The 23,655-nt window shown below is 44.8% G+C and overlaps 1 protein-coding gene across 1 annotated transcript in view; it reads right to left on the bottom strand.

Moving 5' to 3' along the window:
- Positions 1–423: 423 nt before the first annotated feature.
- Positions 424–23,655, bottom strand: part of CCNC (cyclin C) — a 54,991-nt gene continuing 31,759 nt past the window's right edge. Inside the window, exons 6-12 of the mRNA XM_063917035.1 lie at positions 23,373–23,428; positions 23,012–23,047; positions 20,780–20,871; positions 18,699–18,766; positions 11,026–11,105; positions 9,316–9,434; positions 424–1,305 (exon numbers count right to left, since the gene is read on the bottom strand). Coding sequence (XP_063773105.1) covers positions 1,251–1,305; positions 9,316–9,434; positions 11,026–11,105; positions 18,699–18,766; positions 20,780–20,871; positions 23,012–23,047; positions 23,373–23,428 — 506 coding nt within the window. The 3' untranslated portion in view covers positions 424–1,250. The remainder of the gene's footprint in view (positions 1,306–9,315; positions 9,435–11,025; positions 11,106–18,698; positions 18,767–20,779; positions 20,872–23,011; positions 23,048–23,372; positions 23,429–23,655) is intronic.

The raw sequence follows: 23,655 nt of genomic DNA on the forward strand, positions 1-23,655 counted from the left end.
GTTTGGAACAGTGTGCTGGATATTGGGCGATCATAGGATCTGAGTGGCTCGGTTTCATGTCCTTTATTCGAGTTAAAAGGTGCAGACTAGATGGACCAAGTGGCTCTTATCTGCTGTCAGTTTCTATGTAAGTTACAGTGACTTGTGTGGATGAGAATACTGGTCTCTCTTCATGTAAGTACATTTATTCCTAACATGTTTCTCTAGTAATTTACATACACATATATCCCTGATTTGGGGTTTATCATTATGTGGTCTTCATTTTAGAATCTGACTACAAAGAGACTATTCCACTCCTATCCTATGCAAGAGAAATGACCTACATCCAATAATACCACCTATACATTGTTTCTCTTTGTGTAAACTGTGTGTCAGATAAAAATATATCCTGAAAACAAGAAAATTAACCAAGAGAAAGACCACCATACTGCAATATCATTTAATCCTAATACATTATGAGGATTGTGTTACGGTTGGCTAAGATCTGTTTTTAGCCATTTTACTATTGCAGAACACGAATATGTGCAATTGTTTGATAGATGAAACTGAGGCTTAAGGGGGTCATTCCGACCTGATCGCACGCTAGGTTTTTTCGCTGCGCTGCGATCGGGTCAGAATTGTGCATATGTATGTACCGCAATGCACAGGCACGTTGTACGGATACAAAGCGGATCCGTTGTTGTGTGAGGGATTTAACAAAGAATCCATTCGCACAGCCGATCGCAAGGAGATTGACAGGAAGAAAGCGTTTATGGGTGGCAACTGACCGTTTTCTGGGAGTGGTTGGACAAACGCAGGCGTGTACATGCGTGCGCTCGGAGGGTTCCCAACGTCAATTCTGATCCCGGACAGGCTGAAGTGATTGCAGCGGCTGAGTAAGTTCTGGGCTACTCAGAAACTGCACAAAACTTTTTTGTAGTGCTCGGCTGCACATGCGTTCGCACACTTACAAAACAAAAAAAAAAAACACTCCCCTATAGGCGGCGACTATCTGTTCGCAGCTCTGCAAAAAATAGCTAGCAAGCAATCAACTCGGAATGACCCCCTAAGAACAGTGCCAAGTGTTCATTTTCACAAGACCTCAGTCAAGAATGTTTTAACGTTTGTGCCTCTCGTTATGGAAGGAAAAAATAAAATAAGTCAGCATGTTCCACTTATTGAAAAAAATACTACATCAGTACACGGTGTGGATGAGCACTATGGCAAAATATTAATCCAGGTTGGTCCAGTACTGGATGATGTGGAAAGTTTCAGGATTGATTGTAACTGGAGCTTTGGCTTCCATTTGGTCCCTGTTCTCCTTCACTGTAAATGTGAACAAGGCACAGAATGTTAGACTACAGTTTTAACTAAGCAGTTGCCGCAGTTACAAAGTGGCCCTAACCTTGTAACAGGGTAGTATAGTTATGCATGATTGGTTAATAGTCTGTCTATATGACTGTAAAACATTGCAAATTAGATGAAACATGGAAACAATGGGCAAGACTGTAACCAGGAAGCCGTTTTGCAAAGATAATTGGTAGAGGAGCAAGAGACAGAGTGAGAACAAAATAAATTAGAGGTGTTTAGAATTAAAATGGTAATAGAATAATTATACGTATATTAAAAAATGCTAGAAATCTTCCAAAAAAGATAGATTATGCTGAATTATTAATGTAAGAGAAAAGTTATGATAGAGTGAACATAAAAGAACCACGGCAAGATACAACATAATAGGACAGTACATTTTTAGGAAGGCATTTGGGAGGATACCTGTGAGAAAATGAAAGTGAAGAGTTTGAAAGTATAATTGTACAGGTAGTAAATTAAAAATACAAATGTAAAGATGGATATATAGAGCGCTTGTTATGTCAATTCAATATCTAAAATGCTAAAACACTAGAAATAAAATAAAAAATATAAATAAAAATATCAAACACAGCTGAAGAGACTAGTTTTAGTGTGTGTTTGGAATTATCCAATGTTTACAGCTCTTTATTAGAGATTACAGGGTAGGGGTCCTGGGGTGCACACCGGTAATGAGGGGTGCGACCCTGCGGAGACCTTTCCGTAGAACTGCATACAAAGAAAAAGGTTGCAGGTGCACAATTCAAACATTACTAAATTATTAATAATAATCATTGCAATAAAATGTAGCATTCGAGTGAGGTTCTTCGCATAGTTATGGCCATAAGTAATGGCTTGCCCACCGCGTCCAGGTGTCCTCATTAGTTGGGCAAGTCCCTAACATTTTGGGGGGTACAAATCCTGGGCGTGGGACCCCCCCCCCAAAATGAAGCAGCTGAGTGACCCCAGGGCAACACAAAAGTGAAAAAATATATAGTGAAAAAGTGAAAATAGGTCAGTGAGAGAGGCTGCTGAAAAGAGCAGGGGTAAATTAGTGAGAGAGACCAGGCCAGAGACCCCTTCTGCCTGGTGGTAGCACCCACGCCCACCTGTCCTATATAATAAGAATTTACTTACCGATAATTCTATTTCTCGGAGTCCGTAGTGGATGCTGGGGTTCCTGAAAGGACCATGGGGAATAGCGGCTCCGCAGGAGACAGGGCACAAAAAGTAAAGCTTTAGGATCAGGTGGTGTGCACTGGCTCCTCCCCCTATGACCCTCCTCCAAGCCTCAGTTAGGATACTGTGCCCGGACGAGCGTACACAATAAGGAAGGATTTTGAATCCCGGGTAAGACTCATACCAGCCACACCAATCACACTGTACAACCTGTGATCTGAACCCAGTTAACAGTATGATAACAGCGGAGCCTCTGAAAAGATGGCTCACAACAATAATAACCCGATTTTTGTAACTATGTACAAGTATTGCAGATAATCCGCACTTGGGATGGGCGCCCAGCATCCACTACGGACTCCGAGAAATAGAATTATCGGTAAGTAAATTCTTATTTTCTCTATCGTCCTAGTGGATGCTGGGGTTCCTGAAAGGACCATGGGGATTATACCAAAGCTCCCAAACAGGCGGGAGAGTGCGGATGACTCTGCAGCACCGAATGAGAGAACTCCAGGTCCTCCTTAGCCAGGGTATCAAATTTGTAGGATTTTACAAACGTGTTTGCCCCTGACTAAGCAGCCGCTCAGCAAAGTTGTAAAGCCGAGACCCCTCGGGCAGCCGCCCAAGATGAGCCCACCTTCCTTGTGGAATGGGCATTTACATATTTTGGCTGTGGCAGGCCTGCCACAGAATGTGCAAGCTGAATTGTATTACACATCCAACTAGCAATAGTCTGCTTAGAAGCAAGAGCACCCAGTTTGTTGGGTGCATACAGGATAACAGCAAGTCAGTTTTCCTGACTCCAGCCGTCCTGGAACCTATATTTTCAGGGCCCTGACAACATCTAGCAACTTGGAGTCCTCCAAGTCCTTAGTAGGCGCAAGGCACCACAATAAGCTGGTTCAGGTGAAACACTGACACCACCTTAGGGAGAGAACTGGGGACGAGTCCGCAGCTCTGCCCTGTCCGAATGGACAAACAGATATGGGCTTTTTTGAGAAAAAAACCACCAATTTGACACTCGCCTGGCCCAGGCCAGGGCCAAGAGCATGGTCACTTTTCATGTGAGATGCTTCAAATCCACAGATTTGACTGGTTTTAAACCAATGTGATTTGAGGAATCCCAGAACTACGTTGAGATCCCACAGTGCCACTGGAGGCACAAAAGGGGGTTGTATATGCAATACTCCCTTGACAAACTTCTGGACTTCAGGAACTGAAGCCAATTCTTTCTGGAAGAAAATCGACAGGGCCGAAATTTGAACCTTAATGGACCCCAATTTGAGGCCCATAGACACTCCTGTTTGCAGGAAATGCAGGAATCGACCGAGTTGAAATTTCTTCATGGGGCCTTCCTGGCCTCACACCACGCAACATATTTTCGCCCCATGTGGTGATAATGTTGTGCGGTCACCTCCTTCCTGGCTTTGACCAGGGTAGGAATGACCTCTTCCGGAATGCCTTTTTCCCTTAGGATCCGGCGTTCCACCGCCATGCCGTCAAACGCAGCTGCGGTAAGTCTTGGAACAGACATGGTACTTGCTGAAGCAAGTCCCTTCTTAGCGGCAGAGGCCATAAGTCCTCTGTGAGCATCTCTTGAAGTTCCGGGTACCAAGTCCTTCTTGGCCAATCCGGAGCCATGAGTATAGTTCTTACTCCTCTACGTCTTATAATTCTCAGTACCTTAGGTATGAGAAGCAGAGGAGGGAACACATACACCGACTGGTACACCCACGGTGTTACCAGAATGTCCACAGCTATTGCCTGAGGGTCTCTTGACCTGGCGCAATACCTGTCCCGTTTTTTGTTCAGACGGGACGCCATCATGTCCACCTTTGGTATTTCCCAACGGTTCACAATCATGTGGAAAAACTTCCCGATGAAGTTTCCACTCTCCCGGGTGGAGGTCGTGCCTGCTGAGGAAGTCTGCTTCCCAGTTTCCATTCCCGGAATGAAACACTGCTGACAGTGCTATCACATGATTTTCCGCCCAGCGAAAAGTCCTTGCAGTTTTTGCCATTGCCCTCCTGCTTCTTGTGCCGCCCTGTCTGTTTACGTGGGCGACTGCCGTGATGTTTTTCCCACTGGATCAATACAGGCTGACCTTGAAGCAGAGGTCTTGCTAAGCTTAGAGCATTATAAAATTACCCCTAGCTCCAGTATATTTATGTGGAGAAAAATCTCCAGACTTGATCACACTCCCTGGAAATTTTTTCCTTGTGTGACTGCTCCCCAGCCTCTCGGGCTGGCCTCCGTGGTCACCAGCATCCAATCCTGAATGCCGAATCTGCGGCCCTCTAGAAGATGAGCACTCTGTAACCACCACAGGAGAGACACCCTTGTCCTTGGATATAGGGTTATCCGCTGATGCATCTGAAGATGCGATCCGGACCATTTGTCCAGCAGATCCCACTGAAAAGTTCTTGCGTGAAATCTGCCGAATGGAATTGCTTCGTAGGAAGCCTCTTTTCCTGGTTTTAGGAGGTTCCTGACTAGCTCGGATAACTCCCTGGCTTTCTCTTCCGGGAGAAACACCTTTTTCTGGACTGTGTCCAGAATCATCCCTAGGCACAGCAGACGTGTCGTCGGGAACAGCTGCGATTTTGGAATATTTAGAATCCACCCGTGCTGTTGTAGCAGTATCCGAGATAGTGCTACTCCGACCTCCAACTGTTCTCTGGACTTTGCCCTTATCAGGAGATCGTCCAAGTAAGGGATAATTAAGACGCCTTTTCTTTGAAGAAGAATCATCATTTCGGCCATTACCTTGGTAAAGACCCGGGGTGCCGTGGACAATCCAAACGGCAGCGTCTGAAACTGATAGTGACAGTTCTGTACCACGAACCTGAAGTACCCTTAGTGAGAAGGGCAAATTTGGGACATGGAGGTAAGCATCCCTGATGTCCCGGGACACTATATAGTCCCCTTCTTCCTGGTTCGTTATCACTGCTCTGAGTGACTCCATCTTGATTTGAACCTTTGTAAGTGTTCAAATTTTTTTAGATTTAGATTTAGAATAGGTCTCACCTAGCCTTCTGGCTTCAGTACCACAATATAGTGTGGAATAATACCCCTTTCCTTGTTGTAGGAGGGGTAATTTGATTATCACCTGCTGGGAATACAGCTTGTGAATTGTTTCCCATACTGCCTCCTTGTCGGAGGGAGACCTTGGTAAAGCAGACTTCAGGAGCCTGCGAGGGGGAAACGTCTCGACATTCCAATCTGTACCCCTGGGATACTACTTGTAGGATCCAGGGGTCCTGTACGGTCCCAGCGTCATGCTGAGAGCTTGGCAGAAGCGGTGGAAGGCTTCTGTTCCTGGGAATGGGCTGCCTGCTGCAGTCTTCTTCCCTTTCCTCTATCCCTGGGCAGATATGACTCTTATAGGGACGAAAGGACTGAGGCTGAAAAGACGGTGTCTTTTTCTGCAGAGATGTGACTTAGGGTAAAAACGGTGGATTTTCCAGCAGTTGCCGTGGCTACCAGGTCCGATGGACCGACCCCAAATAACTCCTCTTCCTTTATACGGCAATACACCTTTGTGCCGTTTGGAATCTGCATCACCTGACCACTGTCGTGTCCATAAACATCTTGTGGCAGATATGGACATCGCACTTACTCTTGATGCCAGAGTGCAAATATCCCTCTGTGCATCTCGTATATATAGAAATGCATCCTTTAAATGCTCTATAGTCAATAAAATACTGTCCCTGTCAAGGGTATCAATATTTTTAGTCAGGGAATCCGACCAAGCCACCCCAGCTCTGCACATCCAGGCTGAGGCGATCGCTGGTCGCAGTATAACACCAGTATGTGTGTATATACTTTTTATGATATTTTCCAGCCTCCTGTCAGCTGGCTCCTTGAGGACGGCCCTATCTATAGACGGTACCGCCACTTGTTTTGATAAGCGTGTGAGCGCCTTATCCACCCTAAAGGGTGTTTCCCAACGCGCCCTAACTTCTGGCGGGAAAGGGTATACCGCCAATAATTTTCTATCGGGGGGAACCCACGCATCATCACACACTTCCTTTAATTTATCTGATTCAGGAAAAACTACAGGTAGTTTTTTCACATCCCACATAATACCCTCTTTTGTGGTACTTGTAGTATCAGAAATATGTAACACCTCCTTCATTGCCCTTAACATGTAACGTGTGGCCCTAAAGGGAAATACGTTTGTTTCTTCACCGTCGACACTGAAATCAGTGTCCGTGTCTGTGTCCGTCGACCGACTGAGGTAAAAGGACGTTTTAACGCCCCTGACGGTGTTTGAGACGCCTGGACAGGTACTAATTTGTTTGCCAGCCGTCTCATGTCGCCAACCGACCTTGCAGCGTGTTGACATTATCACGTAATTCCATAAATAAGCCATCCATTCCGGTGTCGACTCCCTAGAGAGTGACATCACCATTACAGGCAATTTGCTCCGCCTCCTCACCAACATCGTCCTCATACATGTCGACACACACGTACCGACATATAGCACACACACACACAGGGAATGCTCTGATAGAAGACAGGACCCCACTAGCCCCTTGGGGAGACAGAGGGAGAGTTTGCCAGCACACACCAAAGCGCTATATTTTACAGGGATAGCCTTATAATAAGTGCTCCCTTATAGCTGCTTTTATAAAATCACAATTTCGCCAAATTTTGCCCCCCCTCTCTTGATTTAACCCTGTTTCTGTAGTGCAGTGCAGGGGAGAGCCTGGGAGCCTTCCTGACCAGCGGAACTGTGTGAGGAAATGGCGCTGTGTGCTGAGGAGATAGGCCCCGCCCCCTTTTCGGCGGGCTCGTCTCCCGCTTAAAAATGGATTCTGGCAGGGGTTAAATATCTCCATATAGCCCCGGAGGCTATATGTGAGGTATTTTTTGCCAAAAAAAGGATTTTCATTGCTGCCCAGGGCGCCCCCCCCCAGCGCCCTGCACCCTCAGTGACTGCCGTGTGAAGTGTGCTGAGAGCAATGGCGCACAGCTGCAGTGCTGTGCGCTACCTTAAGAAGACTGAGGAGTCTTCTGCCGCCGATTCTGGACCTTCTTCTCTTTTCAGCATCTGCAAGGGGGCCGGCGGCGAGGCTCCGGTGACCATCCAGGCTGTACCTGTGATCGTCCCTCTGGAGCTAATGTCCAGTAGCCAAAGAAGCCAATCCATCCTGCACGCAGGTGAGTTCACTTCTTCTCCCCTAAGTCCCTCGATGCAGTGATCCTGTTGCCAGCAGGACTCACTGTAAAATAAAAAACCTAAGCTAAACTTTTCTAAGCAGCTCTTTAGGAGAGCCACCTAGATTGCACCCTTCTCGGCCGGGCACAAAAACCTAACTGAGGCTTGGAGGAGGGTCATAGGGGGAGGAGCCAGTGCACACCACCTGATCCTAAAGCTTTACTTTTTGTGCCCTGTCTCCTGCGGAGCCGCTATTCCCCATGGTCCTTTCAGGAACCCCAGCATCCACTAGGACGATAGAGAAATTGGATTTAATTAGGTTCCTGACATTTCTTAGACTGCATGCAGAGCAAGGTGAGTCCTGCACAAATGTATATTGGATTATCAGATGGGGGTGCATTTCCCGGGTGTGGGTCCCCCTGGACTGTTGTGGCTGTTTTGCCTTAGGAGCAACACATATTAACACTTATTTTCATATTTACTTTCATCCCTATCGTGTGTTTTGTTTCAATGTAATTCATTTCCTTCCTTCACTTTTCACTACTTTATCTCTCACTTCATTACCTCTCACTAATTTACCCCTGCTCTTTTCAGCAGACTCTCTCACTAACCTATTTTCACTATATATTTTTTCACTTTTGTGTTGCCCTGGGGTCTGCTGCTTCATTTTGGCGGCTCTTGTGCCCAGGATTTGTACCCCCCAAAGTGTTAGGGACTTTCCCGACTAATGAGGTCACCTGGACGCGGTGGGCAAGCCGTTACTTGTGGCCATAACTATGCGAAGAACCAAGCTCGAAATGCAACATTTTATTGCAATGATTATTATTAATACATTTGTAATGTTTGAATTGTGATCATGCAACCTTTTTCTGTATTAGAAATTGTATGGTTTGTATGGTTTTAATATTTGTGACGCCCACCCAGGCAAAGGATCAGAGGTGGGATTAGGGACAATTTGTTAGCCTACCCGGTTCCTTAAGATGGTGCAAGTGGGACTCTCAGACTGGATACATACCACCGTTATTATGCAATCCTGGTATGCAGAAACATGGTATAGATGCATGTGATTGAAATACACTAACAACTGTCCAAGTCACTTGTCAGCACATTTTGAAAACAGGATACAGTTTTAGGGAAAGGTTTCCAACAAGAATACAGCAGAAAGGGGCTCAGAGCAAGCTTACAATGGAAAAAAAAAAACACCTCAGGTTATGACGTATCTGTATTGAATATATGTATGCTTACTAAAGATTTAGTAAATTAATTCTCATGTTCAGGTGTGTGGAAGTGAGAGACTGTTCACTGTTACAGCTGGAGAGACTATGGCATTCTCTGCTGATATATTCTCTGGTTCTCCTTCATTTTGAAATGGTATCATCAATCAATTATTTAGGTGATTTAGAAATTAATTTGATAGAGCATTTCTCTGACACCAAGAATAAGCCTTTTCAATGGTATCGAGTTTACACTAATTGTTGCTCTGATGTAAAAGCTTTTAAAAAAGAAAAAAATGTGAAGGGTACAGAGAAAACAATGGCATGTACAGTGCCTACTGATAGTGCTTACAGACACAATAGTGGGAGGAAGGAATAAAACTGTGCTGTATAATCAATTCATTTTTTTAATACATGCAAACTTTTTTCCTTTACCTGTTAGGCGGTGGCTTTGGCTTTGGCATTTTACCAAGAATGGCAGCCATTTCTTTCCGTTCATCAAAGTTTTTCCACTGTTCATAAAGCTTCAGGATGACTCTAATAATTTCTAATATCTGGTAATACAAGCAGATGACCAAATATAAGAACGTAAGATAGACAAATGAGGACCTTTAATAAAAAAGATTACACTGTTAGTGTGGCATTTTAAATCACATCTCTGGTGGACAGGGAAGAAGTACTTTATAAAGCTTTCTTAACCTAGGCTGGTATTGGATAATAGGTCCCCCTGTAATTTTCACCAACCAGCACTACGTTAAAACAGCCATGGAGAAACATGCTGTCATCTAGACTTAGACTGCTCAGCCCAGAGCTGGAATCCCTAAATAAGTGGAGCCCTATTGCTCTTCTCCACACCTCTGGGGCTGTGAGAGGTAACAAGAGTAGTAGTAATATTATTCTTCACATCTGGACTACGGATCCTATAAAGCCTGCCAGGGCATGATGGTACTTTGAGAAACAGAAGTGCGAGCATATCTGGGCATTAAGAGACCAATGGCACCTGTAGAAAAAAAAGAAAAATACACCCCGATGCCCCTCATTCTCCCCTTTCTTTTATTTACTATTAATAGAAGAAATCCGGTCCCCTCTGATCCAAAGTAATATTGATGGTCTTGACCAAATGAAAACCCCAAAACACAACTGCTTGCTCAGTTAGAGACCCCTAGAATAACTGAGAGGTCTCTCTTGGATACTCTCTACAGGAATAAATGAAATCCCGCCAATAAACTGCCACAACACTTTGTTAATTTACCCCTCAGTAAATTTCCATTTGCAGATTAAAAATAAAACAAAAACTTATAAAATATATTAAACTACATAAGAGAGTGGTAAACATGTGTTTGTTTCTCACTCTTTCTTAAAATTAAGGGGCATTACTGAAATGCTAGAGTAAACAGGTGAGTCTTGAAAGGTTTTTTTAATATTTCTAGAGGGGAGATCTACTGCACTGTGCGAGGCAGAGAGTAGGAGTCACAAAGCCAAAAGCTCAAGCCCCAAATGAAGTATGGGATATTCTATTTACTACTAACGGTCATTCATCTGTGGATAAAAGTAAGCAAGTGGGAGAAGGAAGCAGAAGTTTCAAGTACCTTGAACCCAGGTTATGAAGGCCTTTCAAGAGCAGCAAGTCAAACTTGAAATAGAGTAACTGCCTAACAAGCAGCCAGGTGGAGGGTGGGTGTAATGTAGCAGGAAGGGGGTCGGTTAGTTGTGCCAGCTGCAAGCGGTGCAATTATTTTCCTGACAGACTCAAGTAGAGTGCATTACAGAAGTCTATACTTGAGGATACAAATGCATGTATAGTAGTAAAAGCAGCAGTAAGTGAAAAGTTGATTACTGCAAAACAGCAGAACTTTAAATCAGAGGTACATGCAAAAGTTATTGGGGTAAACTTACTAAGATGTAAGTTCTATTTAAGATGGGATGTTGCCCATAGCAACCAATCATATTCTACTTTTTACTTATCTAGCACCTTCTAGAAGATAATACAGATGGATCCACAAGATAACAGTGGACACATCTGTACCTGGAATCTGATTGGTTGCTATGGGCAACATCCCATCTTAAACAGAACTCCCATCTTAGTAAATTTACCCAATTGACTTTTTATGAAGAATGTCAAAGTATTGAAATGATAAATCGCACCTTTTCCATGTCTACAGAAAGCTCTGCAAACCACTGTCGTGCATCCTTCTGCTGAACAACACAAGCCACATGCAGGCAGGCTGAAAGAAAAGCAGACATGTAAATAAGTACTACGTATGTCATATTACAAACAATACTTTAAATGGCAAAAAAAAATTATACTTTTATTTTTCCTCACAGTAGACTGCGCTAGGGGACAACTAAATGACTTGAACTTCAGATCTGCGACAGTACAAATATTACTGTCCTTCCCAGTAAAACACCTGCATATACAGGTTGAGTCTCCCATATCCGAAAGCTTTGGAACCCAGAAGTATTTGGGATGTTTCCATATTTTGGAATATGTGCATGCCATAATGAGATACCAAAATACCAAGATTTTAGTTGGTCTTAAGTTATAGGGGTAGGCATTGCTACTAAGGGGTATATTCAATTGAAGTCGAAAACTGCCGTCGACCTATTCAATATTTCCCAAAATTTTTCAACAAGTCGATGAATTTGACTTGTCGAAAAGCACGTGGATCTGCGGAACAGCTGCCGTTCCACGTGCTTGTGTCGAAAACGCGGCCAAAACCGACAGGTTTTGGCCCCCTTTTCGACCATCTCAGTCCGACATCAAAATGATGTCGGACTGAGATGCGGACCACAGGAGGCGAGGGGGGCCGCAGGGAGACGGGGGTACAGCCGGCGGGCATACAGGGAGATCAGTGCTACAGTAGCGCTGCAGCTGGATGCTGACGTGAGGTCGGGCGGCTGAGTGACATCCTGCTGCAGCGCTACTGTAGCGCTGATCTTCCCTGTATGCCCGCCGGCTGTCCCCCCGCTGGTCTCCCCCCTTCTCCTCCTCTGCGTCCCATCTCAATTCGACTTGAAAAAGTTGAATTAAGATGGGACTGAATAGGGGTTGTCGGATCCATTCCGACAAATACATGTCAGAATGGATCCGACTTTAATTGAATATACCCCTATGTAATTACATTTTCATTTAAGAACAATTTCTTAACAGACCAGTTTAAAAGGAAAAACAAATTACAAGCGTGTGATACACAGGACTTTATGTTCACTTTCCGGAGAATCACCCAAATGCATTTATGTTTCATATACACATAGCCTGAAGGTCATTTTATACCAAATTTTTAATAATTTTGTGTATGAAAACGTTTGTGTACATTGTATAATCATAAAGCAAAAGTGTCACCATCTCAGACGTGCGCAAAACTTTTTGGTATTTTTAATTATTTTGTATTTTTAATTATAATTATTTAGATATGGGAGACTCAATCTGTATATAACTATATTCCTATCTTCATTTTTAATCATTGGGAATGTCTATATCTTTTGTCACAGTGAAGAAATATTACATATACTCTACTTACTAATGAGAATAGCCTCCTTCATCCTCACAAGAAGGATGTTAAAAATAAGAATTTACTTACCGATAATTCTATTTCTCATAGTCCGTAGTGGATGCTGGGGACTCCGAAAGGACCATGGGGAATAGCGGCTCCGCAGGAGACTGGGCACAAAGTAAAAGCTTTAGGACTAGCTGGTGTGCACTGGCTCCTCCCCCTATGACCCTCCTCCAAGCCTCAGTTAGGATACTGTGCCCGGACGAGCGTACACAATAAGGAAGAATTTTGAATCCCGGGTAAGACTCATACCAGCCACACCAATCACACCGTACAACTTGTGATCTGAACCCAGTTAACAGCATGATAACAGAAGGAGCCTCTGAAAAGATGGCTCACAACAACAATAACCCGATTTTTGTAACAATAACTATGTACAAGTAATGCAGACAATCCGCACTTGGGATGGGCGCCCAGCATCCACTACGGACTATGAGAAATAGAATTATCGGTAAGTAAATTCTTATTTTCTCTAACGTCCTAGTGGATGCTGGGGACTCCGAAAGGACCATGGGGATTATACCAAAGCTCCCAAACGGGCGGGAGAGTGCGGATGACTCTGCAGCACCGAATGAGAGAACTCCAGGTCCTCCTCAGCCAGGGTATCAAATTTGTAGAATTTAGCAAACGTGTTTGCCCCTGACCAAGTAGCTGCTCGGCAAAGTTGTAAAGCCGAGACCCCTCGGGCAGCCGCCCAAGATGAGCCCACTTTCCGTGTGGAATGGGCTTTTACAGATTTTGGCTGTGGCAGGCCTGCCACAGAATGTGCAAGCTGAATTGTACTACAAATCCAACGAGCAATCGTCTGCTTAGAAGCAGGAGCACCCAGCTTGTTGGGTGCATACAGGATAAACAGCGAGTCAGATTTTCTGACTCCAGCCGTCCTGGAAACATATATTTTCAGGGCCCTGACTACGTCCAGCAACTTGGAATCCTCCAAGTCCCTAGTAGCCGCAGGAACCACAATAGGTTGGTTTAAGTGAAATGCTGAAACCACCTTAGGGAGAAATTGAGGACGAGTCCTCAATTCTGCCCTGTCCGTATGAAAAATTAGGTAAGGGCTTTTATAGGATAAAGCCGCCAATTCTGATACACGCCTGGCTGAAGCCAGGGCTAACAGCATTACCACTTTCCATGTGAGATATTTCAAGTCCACAGTGGTGAGTGGTTCAAACCAATGTGATTTTAGGAATCCCAACACTACATTGAGATCCCAAGGTGCCACTGGAGGCACAAAAGGAGGCTGTATATGCAGTACTCCCTTGACAAACGTCTGAACTTCAGGAACAGAAGCTAGTTCTTCTTGGAAGAATATCGACAGGGCCGAAATTTGAACCTTAATGGACCCTAATTTGAGGCCCATAGACAGTCCTGTTTGCAGGAAATGCAGGAATCGACCCAGTTGAAATTCCTCCGTAGGGGCCTTCCTGGCCTCGCACCACGCAACATATTTACGCCAAATACGGTGATAATGTTGTACGGTTACATCCTTCCTGGCTTTGATCAGGGTAGGGATGACTTCATCCGGAATGCCTTTTTCCTTCAGGATCCGGCGTTCAACCGCCATGCCGTCAAACGCAGCCGCGGTAAGTCTTGGAACAGACATGGTCCCTGCTGGAGCAGGTCCTGTCTTAGAGGTAGAGGCCACGGGTCTTCCGTGAGCATCTCTTGAATTTCCGGGTACCAAGTCCTTCTTGGCCAATCCGGAGCCACGAGTATAGTCTTTACTCCTCTCCTTCTTATGATTCTCAGTACTTTTGGTATGAGAGGAAGAGGAGGGAACACATACACTGACCGGTACACCCACGGTGTTACCAGAGCGTCCACAGCTATTGCCTGAGGGTCCCTTGACCTGGAGCAATATCTGTCCAGTTTTTTGTTGAGGCGAGACGCCATCATGTCCACCTTTGGTTTTTCCCAACGGTTTACAATCATGTGGAAGACTTCTGGGTGAAGTCCCCACTCCCCCGGGTGAAGATCGTGTCTGCTGAGGAAGTCTGCTTCCCAGTTGTCCACTCCCAGAATGAACACTGCTGATAGTGCTATCACATGATTTTCCGCCCAGCGAAGAATCCTTGCCACTTCCGTCATTGCCCTCCTGCTTCTTGTGCCGCCCTGTCTGTTTACGTGGGCGACTGCCGTGATGTTGTCCGACTGGATCAATACTGGCTGACCCTGAAGCAGAGGCCTTGCCTGACTTAGGGCATTGTAAATGGCCCTTAGTTCCAGGATATTTATGTGAAGTGACGTTTCCATGCTTGACCACAAGCCCTGGAAATTTTTTCCCTGTGTGACTGCTCCCCAGCCTCTCAGGCTGGCATCCGTGGTCACCAGGACCCAATCCTGAATGCCGAATCTGCGGCCCTCTAGGAGATGAGCACTCTGTAACCACCACAGGAGAGACACCCTTGTCCTTGGAGACAGGGTTATCCGCTGATGCATTTGAAGATGCGATCCGGACCATTTGTCTAGCAGATACAACTGAAAAGTTCTTGCGTGGAATCTGCCGAATGGAATCGCTTCGTAAGAAGCCACCATCTTTCCCAGGACCCTTGTGCACTGATGCACCTGGCCTGGTCTTAGGAGTTTCCTGACTAGGTCGGATAACTCCCTGGCTTTCTCTTCCGGGAGAAACACCTTTTTCTGTACCGTGTCCAGAATCATCCCTAGGAACAGCAGACGTGTCGTCGGAATCAGCTGCGATTTTGGAATATTTAGAATCCATCCGTGCTGTCGTAGTACTATTTGAGATAGTGCTACTCCGACCTCCAACTGTTCTCTGGACCGTGCCCTTATCAGGAGATCGTCCAAGTAAGGGATAATTAAGACGCCTTTTCTTCGAAGAAGAATCATCATTTCGGCCATTACCTTGGTAAAGACCCGGGGTGCTGTGGACAATCCAAACGGCAGCGTCTGAAACTGATAGTGACAGTTCTGTACCACAAACCTGAGATACCCTTGGTGAGAAGGGCAAATTGGGACATGGAGGTAAGCATCCTTGATGTCCAGAGACACCATGTAGTCCCCTTCTTCCAGGTTCGCTATCACTGCTCTGAGTGACTCCATCTTGAACTTGAACCTTTTTATGTAAGTGTTCAAGGCTTTCAGATTTAAAATGGGTCTCACCGAGCCGTCCGGCTTCGGTACCACAAACAGCGTGGAGTAATACCCCTTTCCCTGTTGTAGGAGGGGTACCTTGATTATCACTTGCTGGGAATACAGCTTGTGAATGGCTTCCAATACCGCCTCCCTGTCGGGGGGAGACGTTGGTAAAGCAGACTTCAGGAACCGGCGAGGGGGAGACGTCTCGAATTCCAATTTGTACCCCTGAGATACTACCTGCAGGATCCAGGGGTCCACTTGCGAGTGAGCCCACTGCGCGCTGAAATTCTTGAGACGGGCCCCCACCGTGCCTGAGTCCGCTTGTAAGGCCCCAGCGTCATGCTGAGGACTTGGCAGAAGCGGGGGAGGGCTTCTGTTCGTGGGAAGAAGCTGTCTGTTGCAGTCTTTTTCCCCTTCCTCTGCCCCGGGGCAGAGATGAGTGGCCTTTCGCCCGCTTGCCCTTATGGGGACGAAAGGACTGAGCCTGAAAAGACGGTATCTTTTTCTGCTGCGACGTGACTTGGGGTAAAAAGGTGGATTTCCCAGCCGTTGCCGTGGCCACCAGGTCCGATAGACCGCCCCCAAATAACTCCTCCCCTTTATACGGCAATACTTCCATATGCCGTTTGGAATCCGCATCCCCTGACCACTGTCGCGTCCATAATCCTCTTCTGGCAGAAATGGACATCGCACTTACTCTTGATGCCAGAGTGCAAATGTCTCTCTGTGCATCTCGCATATATAGGAATGCATCCTTTAAATGCTCTATAGTCATAATATATTGTCCCTGTCCAGGGTATCAATATTTTCAGTCAGGGAATCCGACCAAGCCACCCCAGCACTGCACATCCAGGCTGAGGCGATTGCTGGTCGCAGTATAACACCAGTATGAGTGTATATACTTTTAAGGATATTTTCCAGCCTCCTATCTGCTGGCTCCTTAAGGGCGGCCGTTTCTGGAGACGGTAACGCCACTTGTTTTGATAAGCGTGTGAGCGCCTTATCCACCCTAGGGGGTGTTTCCCAACGAGCCCTAACCTCTGGTGGAAAGGGATTTCATCACACACTTCATTCAATTCATCTGATTCAGGAAAAACTACGGGTAGTTTTTTCACACCCCACATAATACCCCTTTTTGTGGTACTTGCAGTATCAGAGATGTGCAAAACCTCCTTCATTGCCGTGATCATGTAACGTGTGGCCCTACTGGAAAATACGTTTGTTTCTTCACCGTCGACACTGGAGTCAGTGTCTGTGTCTGGGTCCGTGTCGACCCACTGAGGTAACGGGCGTTTAATAGCCCCTGACGGTGTTTGAGACGCCTGGACAGGCACTAACTGAGCTGCCGGCTGTCTCATGTCGTCAACAGTTTTCTGTAACGTGCCGACACTGTCACGTAATTCCTTAATTACGGCCATCCATTCAGGTGTCGACTCCCTAGGGGGTGACATCACCATTATAGGCAATTGCTCCGCCTCCACATCATTTTCCTCCTCATACATGTCGACACACACGTACCGACACCCAGCACACACACAGGGAATGCTCTGATAGAGGACAGGACCCACTTAGCCCCTTGGGGAGACAGAGGGAGTTTGCCAGCACACACCAGAGCGCTATATATGTATAGGGACAACCTTACAATAAGTGTCTATCCCTTATAGCTGCTTATATCTGTTATTTTGCCAAATAAGTGCCCCCCTCTCTTTTTTACCCTGTTTCTGTAGTTGCAGGGGAGATTCTGGGAGCCTTCCTACCAGCGGAGCTGTGTGGGAAAAATGGCGGTGTGCTGAGGAGATAGGCCCCGCCCCCTTCACGGCGGGCTCTTCTCCCGCTTTTTTCTGGAAAACTGGCAGGGGTTAAATACATCCATATAGCCCAGGAGCTATATGTGATGTATTTTTTGCCAAATAAGGTAAATTCATTGCTTCCCAGGGCGCCCCCCCCCAGCGCCCTGCACCCTCAGTGACCGAAGTGTGCTGAGAGCAATGGCGCACAGCTGCAGTGCTGTGCGCTACCTTATGAAGACAGGAAAGTCTTCTGCCGCCGATTTATGGACCTCTTCTTGCTTCAGCATCTGTGAGGGGGCCGGCGGCGCGGCTCCGGGACCCATCCATGGCTGGGCCTGTGATCGTCCCTCTGGAGCTAATGTCCAGTAGCCTAAGAAGCCCAATCCACTCTGCACGCAGGTGAGTTCGCTTCTTCTCCCCTTAGTCCCTCGATGCAGTGAGCCTGTTGCCAGCAGGTCTCACTGAAAAATAAAAAACCTATTTAAACTTTTACTCTAAGCAGCTCAGGAGAGCCACCTAGATTGCACCCTTCTCGTTCGGGCACAAAATCTTAACTGAGGCTTGGAGGAGGGTCATAGGGGGAGGAGCCAGTGCACACCAGCTAGTCCTAAAGCTTTTACTTTGTGCCCAGTCTCCTGCGGAGCCGCTATTCCCATGGTCCTTTCGGAGTCCCCAGCATCCACTAGGACGTTAGAGAAATGCTAGTACGGTATTATCAATGATATGGATCTCTTAAGAATGGAATGGCCCTCGATTTAATTTTAATTATGGGAAGCCAGAGAGGGTTATTAAGAGGTGCACAGTTACAGTAGCTGCTGCATCTTTAATGTTAATGCTGCAGCCAAAGTGTGTACAAAGATGCCCTATTGGCGGACAATCAGAAATTGCAGCTACCTATGGCAGGTGCAGAACATCTGAAGGACCATTGGCCAATGCCAATGGAAGAGCATCTTTAATTGCAGCTCCTGACATAACATACCCGTGACACGACACCACCTGTTAACACCCCCTCCCAGTTACCACCATGAAATGGGCATCAAAACTGCACAGTACTCTAAGCAATTTCAATCTAGGGGCAGATGTATTAAGCCTGGAGAAGTGACAAAGCAGTCAAAGAAGTGATAAGTGGAAGGCGATAACGCTCCAGCCAATCATTACGGGTTTGAAAAAGGACAGCAGCTGATTGGCTGGTTGCTTTATCACATTCCACTTATCACTTCTCCAGGCTTAACCACTGGGGCGCATGCGCAGTACAAAAAACCACAGGACGCTTGTACCAGATGCTAAAAATAAGCCCTGTACCTGGTGTTTTATATACATACTCTACAGTGGTGTCACAACAGCATGTATTACAACTAAGTCAGTGACTTACCGAGAGCAATCATGAAAGGAGGGTAGAGAAGACAAAGATCTGTGCGATATGTGTCATTTACTATCCTCCTATGGAGATACAAAGAAAACCAGGATCAGTCACACTGATCCAAACCACTACACAACCATTGGCAGTGTACAACAGCAACTACCTTGTAGTGGCACTAGGATGTATAGTGCTATAATGTTTTGCAATTTATATGCAAATATGTTAAATAAGTGAATGACAAAGTGGTCAGTACAAAGTTCTAAGGTTTCTATATGTGCTGCTGTTATGATGGTGTCCTCTGAGCCAAAATCTGTCCTATTTGGCTACAAACATACTGTACTGTATATGTGATAAAAAAAAATGTCAGTGTCTCAGCAATCAGGCCTGTAATCAAAAAATAGGTTGTATCATACGACTGTGGCCTGGATCCCCGCCCACATGGCCAAGATGAGGGCAGCGGCACTGAGGCTGTTCATTTTCATAATGAACTATCAGAGCTACATGCCATAAATGTGAATTAATGCGTTTTTACTTTGTTCTGGCATGCACTGCAGTGCCTAACAAAGTCCGGCAGCTGTGACAATAGGTGTTTAACCCCCAATGAACCACATATTAGATGGGAGGCGAGGAGCAACACTGAAGCCAGGAGTACTTAGTCCCAGGCTGCGGTATAAAGCTACATGGCACTGGCGCACCGCATAATCAAGTCCCAGCACTGGGAACTGGGTATGGTGTATTTAAAAAGGTGAGTGCGTATATACGTTTTAAAGAATAAACTGATGCATTTAAGTTACTGTGCAGCTCTACAGACAGGACTGTAGAGCTGGGTAAGAAAAGCTAAGCAGATTGCAAATGACATTTTTTTCATGCATTTTATGGTTATATTTAATGCGCTGACTTGTAATGGTCGCTGAGAGTTTGAAAGATGGCTTTGCCCAGAAAGATCGCCACAAGGTGAGTATACCACTTTACAGACAAAACAATGTACTTTATCAATCGAATTTCGACAAAATCGTCATGCGAACAGTAATTGGAGTTGTTAAGAGGATCAAAATATTGAATCAGAATGAACAGCAATGTTTTGGTCACTCAAGTACAAGCAACCTCTCTAGTCTATATACAGGTTGAGTATCCCTTATCCAAAATGCTTGGGACCAGAAGTATTTTGGATATCAGATTTTTCCGTATTTTGGAATAATTGCATACCATAATGAGATATCATGGTGATGGGAACTAAGTCTAAGCACAGAATGCATTTATGTTTCATATACACCTTATACACACAGCCTGAAGGTCATTTAAGAACTTTGTGTATTAAACAAAGTTTGTGTACATTAAGCCATCAGAAAACAAAGGTTTCACTATCTTACTCTCACTCAAAAAAGTCTGTATTTCGGAATATTCCGTATTTCGAAATATTTGGATATGGGATACTCAACCTGTACAACATAATCTATGATTGTGGTGAAACATAATCCAGTCTCAACAGCCTGTAATAATTTTGCTCTTTCATCACAAGTAACAAAACATTTACCCTAAATTAGCTTCAGTGTCTCCCTGGTGCAAACTGTGGGGATATGAAACTGAACTAATGTCCAAAAGCAGATGTCGGGCTGGAGAACATTAACAAAGCCACACTGCTATAGTGGTTTCCAGACTTGCCCTTTATTCTTACATGGCTATGTTAAGAGAAATTCAGAAGACTTCAGGAAACTGTCGACGTTGTGTGTAGAGGTCCGTAAATGTAGTATTTGCATACACTATTGATGTTTGTTGATGGTTTCAGGAAACAAGAATGTTGCCCTACTTCTGTAATCAGCTGGTGCCAACTCCTTTGAAGGCCCTGACAGAAAGGTATAATCATGCGTCCCCAACAGCTTTATAAAATAAACTATAATTTAAGGCCTGCTATCATTATCTTGCACTCACACATTATTTCAGGGGGTGGTGAATACATATAGATTTGTAACATAAAGTACATACAGCCAGTATAGCAGATAGGTATGTACCTTTAAGTGTTATTTCATATTTTAGCAACATGTATTTTTGTTATCATTTTTCTTCAATGTTGCACTAATGTTAGCACACATTACCATGCTAGTGGAAGCAGCATGTCTTCTTGGCCCATATCTTGTACATACTGTAGTAAGGGTCTATAGGGATGATAAACTATCAAACAACAATCCTGCAAACAAATTGAGAGGGGAAAAAAATAAAGTCACATGAAAAATTATTAGGACACTTGTGTCTGTGCGCTTAACCTATTAGATCAAAGATTTATTGCTGGTAAAGTCGAATTCATAAAAAGATATGAATTTACACACGGGGCCAGATGTAATGGCTTGGGAGACGGCTGGAGCTCCGAGACTCTGGCCGAACTTGTACGTTTTTTTAAAGCAGCAAACATTACGTACTACTTAGGCCGGAGTCACGTAGCTCCGGCCGTCTCGCAAGCCATTACATCTGGGCCATGGGCAGGGTCGGACTGGCCCACAAGGGTACCAGGGAAACCACCAGTAGGCCCACTGTCTGAGGGCCCACTCCTTCCTCTAGCTAACAGGTTCCAGACTGTGCACTTGTATTATACATGGTAGATATGTTGCATTACACTGCACAAGACTATTGTGCAATTCAAGCCTCTGTGGAGGCTGGCCACACCCCTAAGAGTATGGGCCCCTATAACGGCATTTCCCCGGTGGGCCCTTCATGCCCCAGTCCGTCACTGGCCATGGGGTTCAGAGGTGTTGGCAAACCAAAACAGTTAAATTGGGCAAAACCATGTTCCACTGCAGGTGTAGTAGATATAACATTTGCAGAGAGAGTTAGATTTGGGTGGGTTATTTTGTTTCTGTGCAGGGTAAATACTGGCTGCTTTATTTTTACACTGCAATTTAGATTTCAGGTTGTCCACACCCCACCCAAATCTAAATCTCTCTGCACATGTTACATATGCCCCCCCCCCCAGCAGTGCAACATGGTTTTGCCCAATTGCTAACAACTCTGAATACCCCCCATTATATATAGGACATACATTTTTGTCATGATAGAATAGCTACTTGTAAAAAGTGAGAAAAAGCTCAGACACATCCCTTTCATGTGAAATGTTTCTGCAGCTCCCAATAGTTCACAGCGTAAAGCACTGTGGGATCCCGGAATCTGAGTTAGAGGAATGGGACCAGTGAAGAGAAGCTAAGGCTTATCTATTATTCACACATTAACTTTACTCCGAGAACTAGGTAAAAATCTGGACTAGGATCAGTTACTAGACACATGATAGTGTAGCGCAACCAGCACTAAAGGAGAGGTGAATATTCTGCTGCATGTCTTTCCCCCTCGTAATGCCAGCATTGATCCAGAGACATTATGCTAACAGGCTGTAAAATTATCATCATATACTCTTTTCTGTTAACACTGCAAAAACATTGCAATGAAATTTACATTTTCAGATATCAAGAAATCATTAAAAAATGATATGAAAATATAAAGAAATAAAAAGCTTGGAGATCAGGCACATAGATGCAAACAGACTTCATTTTTTGTGGTGAACATAAAAGTGCATCGTTTTCCAGGATGGTAAACAGCTATTTTTCCCCTGAGACTTACAGCAGGATGTAATGAAGTCAGAGACTGCCGAAGGTGCAGGATGTCGGGCGATCTCAGGTGTTATTTTAAAGGGGCAATCACTTACAAGGGTTTGGTATCGGGTGACCTGCGGTTGGGAGACCACCGGTCACTATAGAGGCGCCGGGATCCCATCTGCGAGGGGACCAAGTGCAACAAAGGCCCTTGTGGGCTTCCACTCTATGGGTGTCGTGGGAATAGTCCCTGTTGTTCAGCATGCCAACCACATAACCGCATCCCCTTACAAGGCATGGATTTGCCTTGTAAGTGTTTGCCGATTTAAAAAAATATCTGAGATCGCCCGGCATCGCGTCCCCCCCAGGGTTAGTGATGGAATAGGTACAATGCTGCTATATAAAGTCCTGGTCAAATTGACCACTTAGCTTAAGGTTGTTCATAAATATAAAGGTTTAATATAAGCTTATTGTTTTTAGATTTTACATTGTATCAGCATAAGTCAATTATCTTAAAAAAGTTATAAAGACCATGGGCATATTGACAGAGAACATTCTTTTTTTCTTTTTCACACTTCATTAGTAAAAACGATGGCACTTCCACGTCTCAGGTACTTTTGCATATTGTTGTATCATTTAGCCATGGGTGGCACTGTTCTGGATGGGGGTGGGGGAGCAAGGGTATTACTGGCTCATTTTAAAATGATATAAAAAATTAAACAGCTCCAGAACAAGATCTGCACTACTTACCATTAATTCTAACAGATAGAATTCACATTCCAGTATCTAAAATAGAAAAGTACCAGATCAAACACACTTTATGACCACAAAATTAATATTTGTAATGTCTATCAAAGTGGGTAAACACAGGAGTCTGACAATTGGTGCATACAGTGGCAATTTGCTCTGCTTATGAAATAAATAGTCATTAGTAGAAATGCAGTCACTCTGCTGCTGGGTTTATGGCTTAACTGGTGGCATAAGTTGCTGCCTAAATTGGGCGGTGCGTTGAACAATTTTTAGCCTGTAGAAGTCACAGTGCCAATCCTTCTGGTCAGAAGATTACTGTACACACAGGCAAGAGGATAGATTTAAGGTAGGAGGTACTTACATGGTTCATTCTATAAGGAAACTCCTTTGGAAATGCATAAGAAAACCTAGTTTTTACTGTAAAGAAAGAAAAATAGATACAACTTTATCATATTGGAAATAACCTGTCGCACACAAATACTTCTAGAACAATTTAACGCCATTATTCTAGTTAATAAAAGGCTACATTAGAATATTTCCAATAATTGCTCTGGGAGCATAGTCAGACATTCGTACTCCCCCAGGCAGAGGAAGCAAAGGGGGACTTGGATCATCTGTGGTAACATAGTGCACAAGGCACTATG

This window comes from Pseudophryne corroboree, chromosome 4 (assembly GCF_028390025.1).
Source record: "Pseudophryne corroboree isolate aPseCor3 chromosome 4, aPseCor3.hap2, whole genome shotgun sequence".
Taxonomy (NCBI): Eukaryota; Metazoa; Chordata; class Amphibia; order Anura; family Myobatrachidae; genus Pseudophryne; species Pseudophryne corroboree.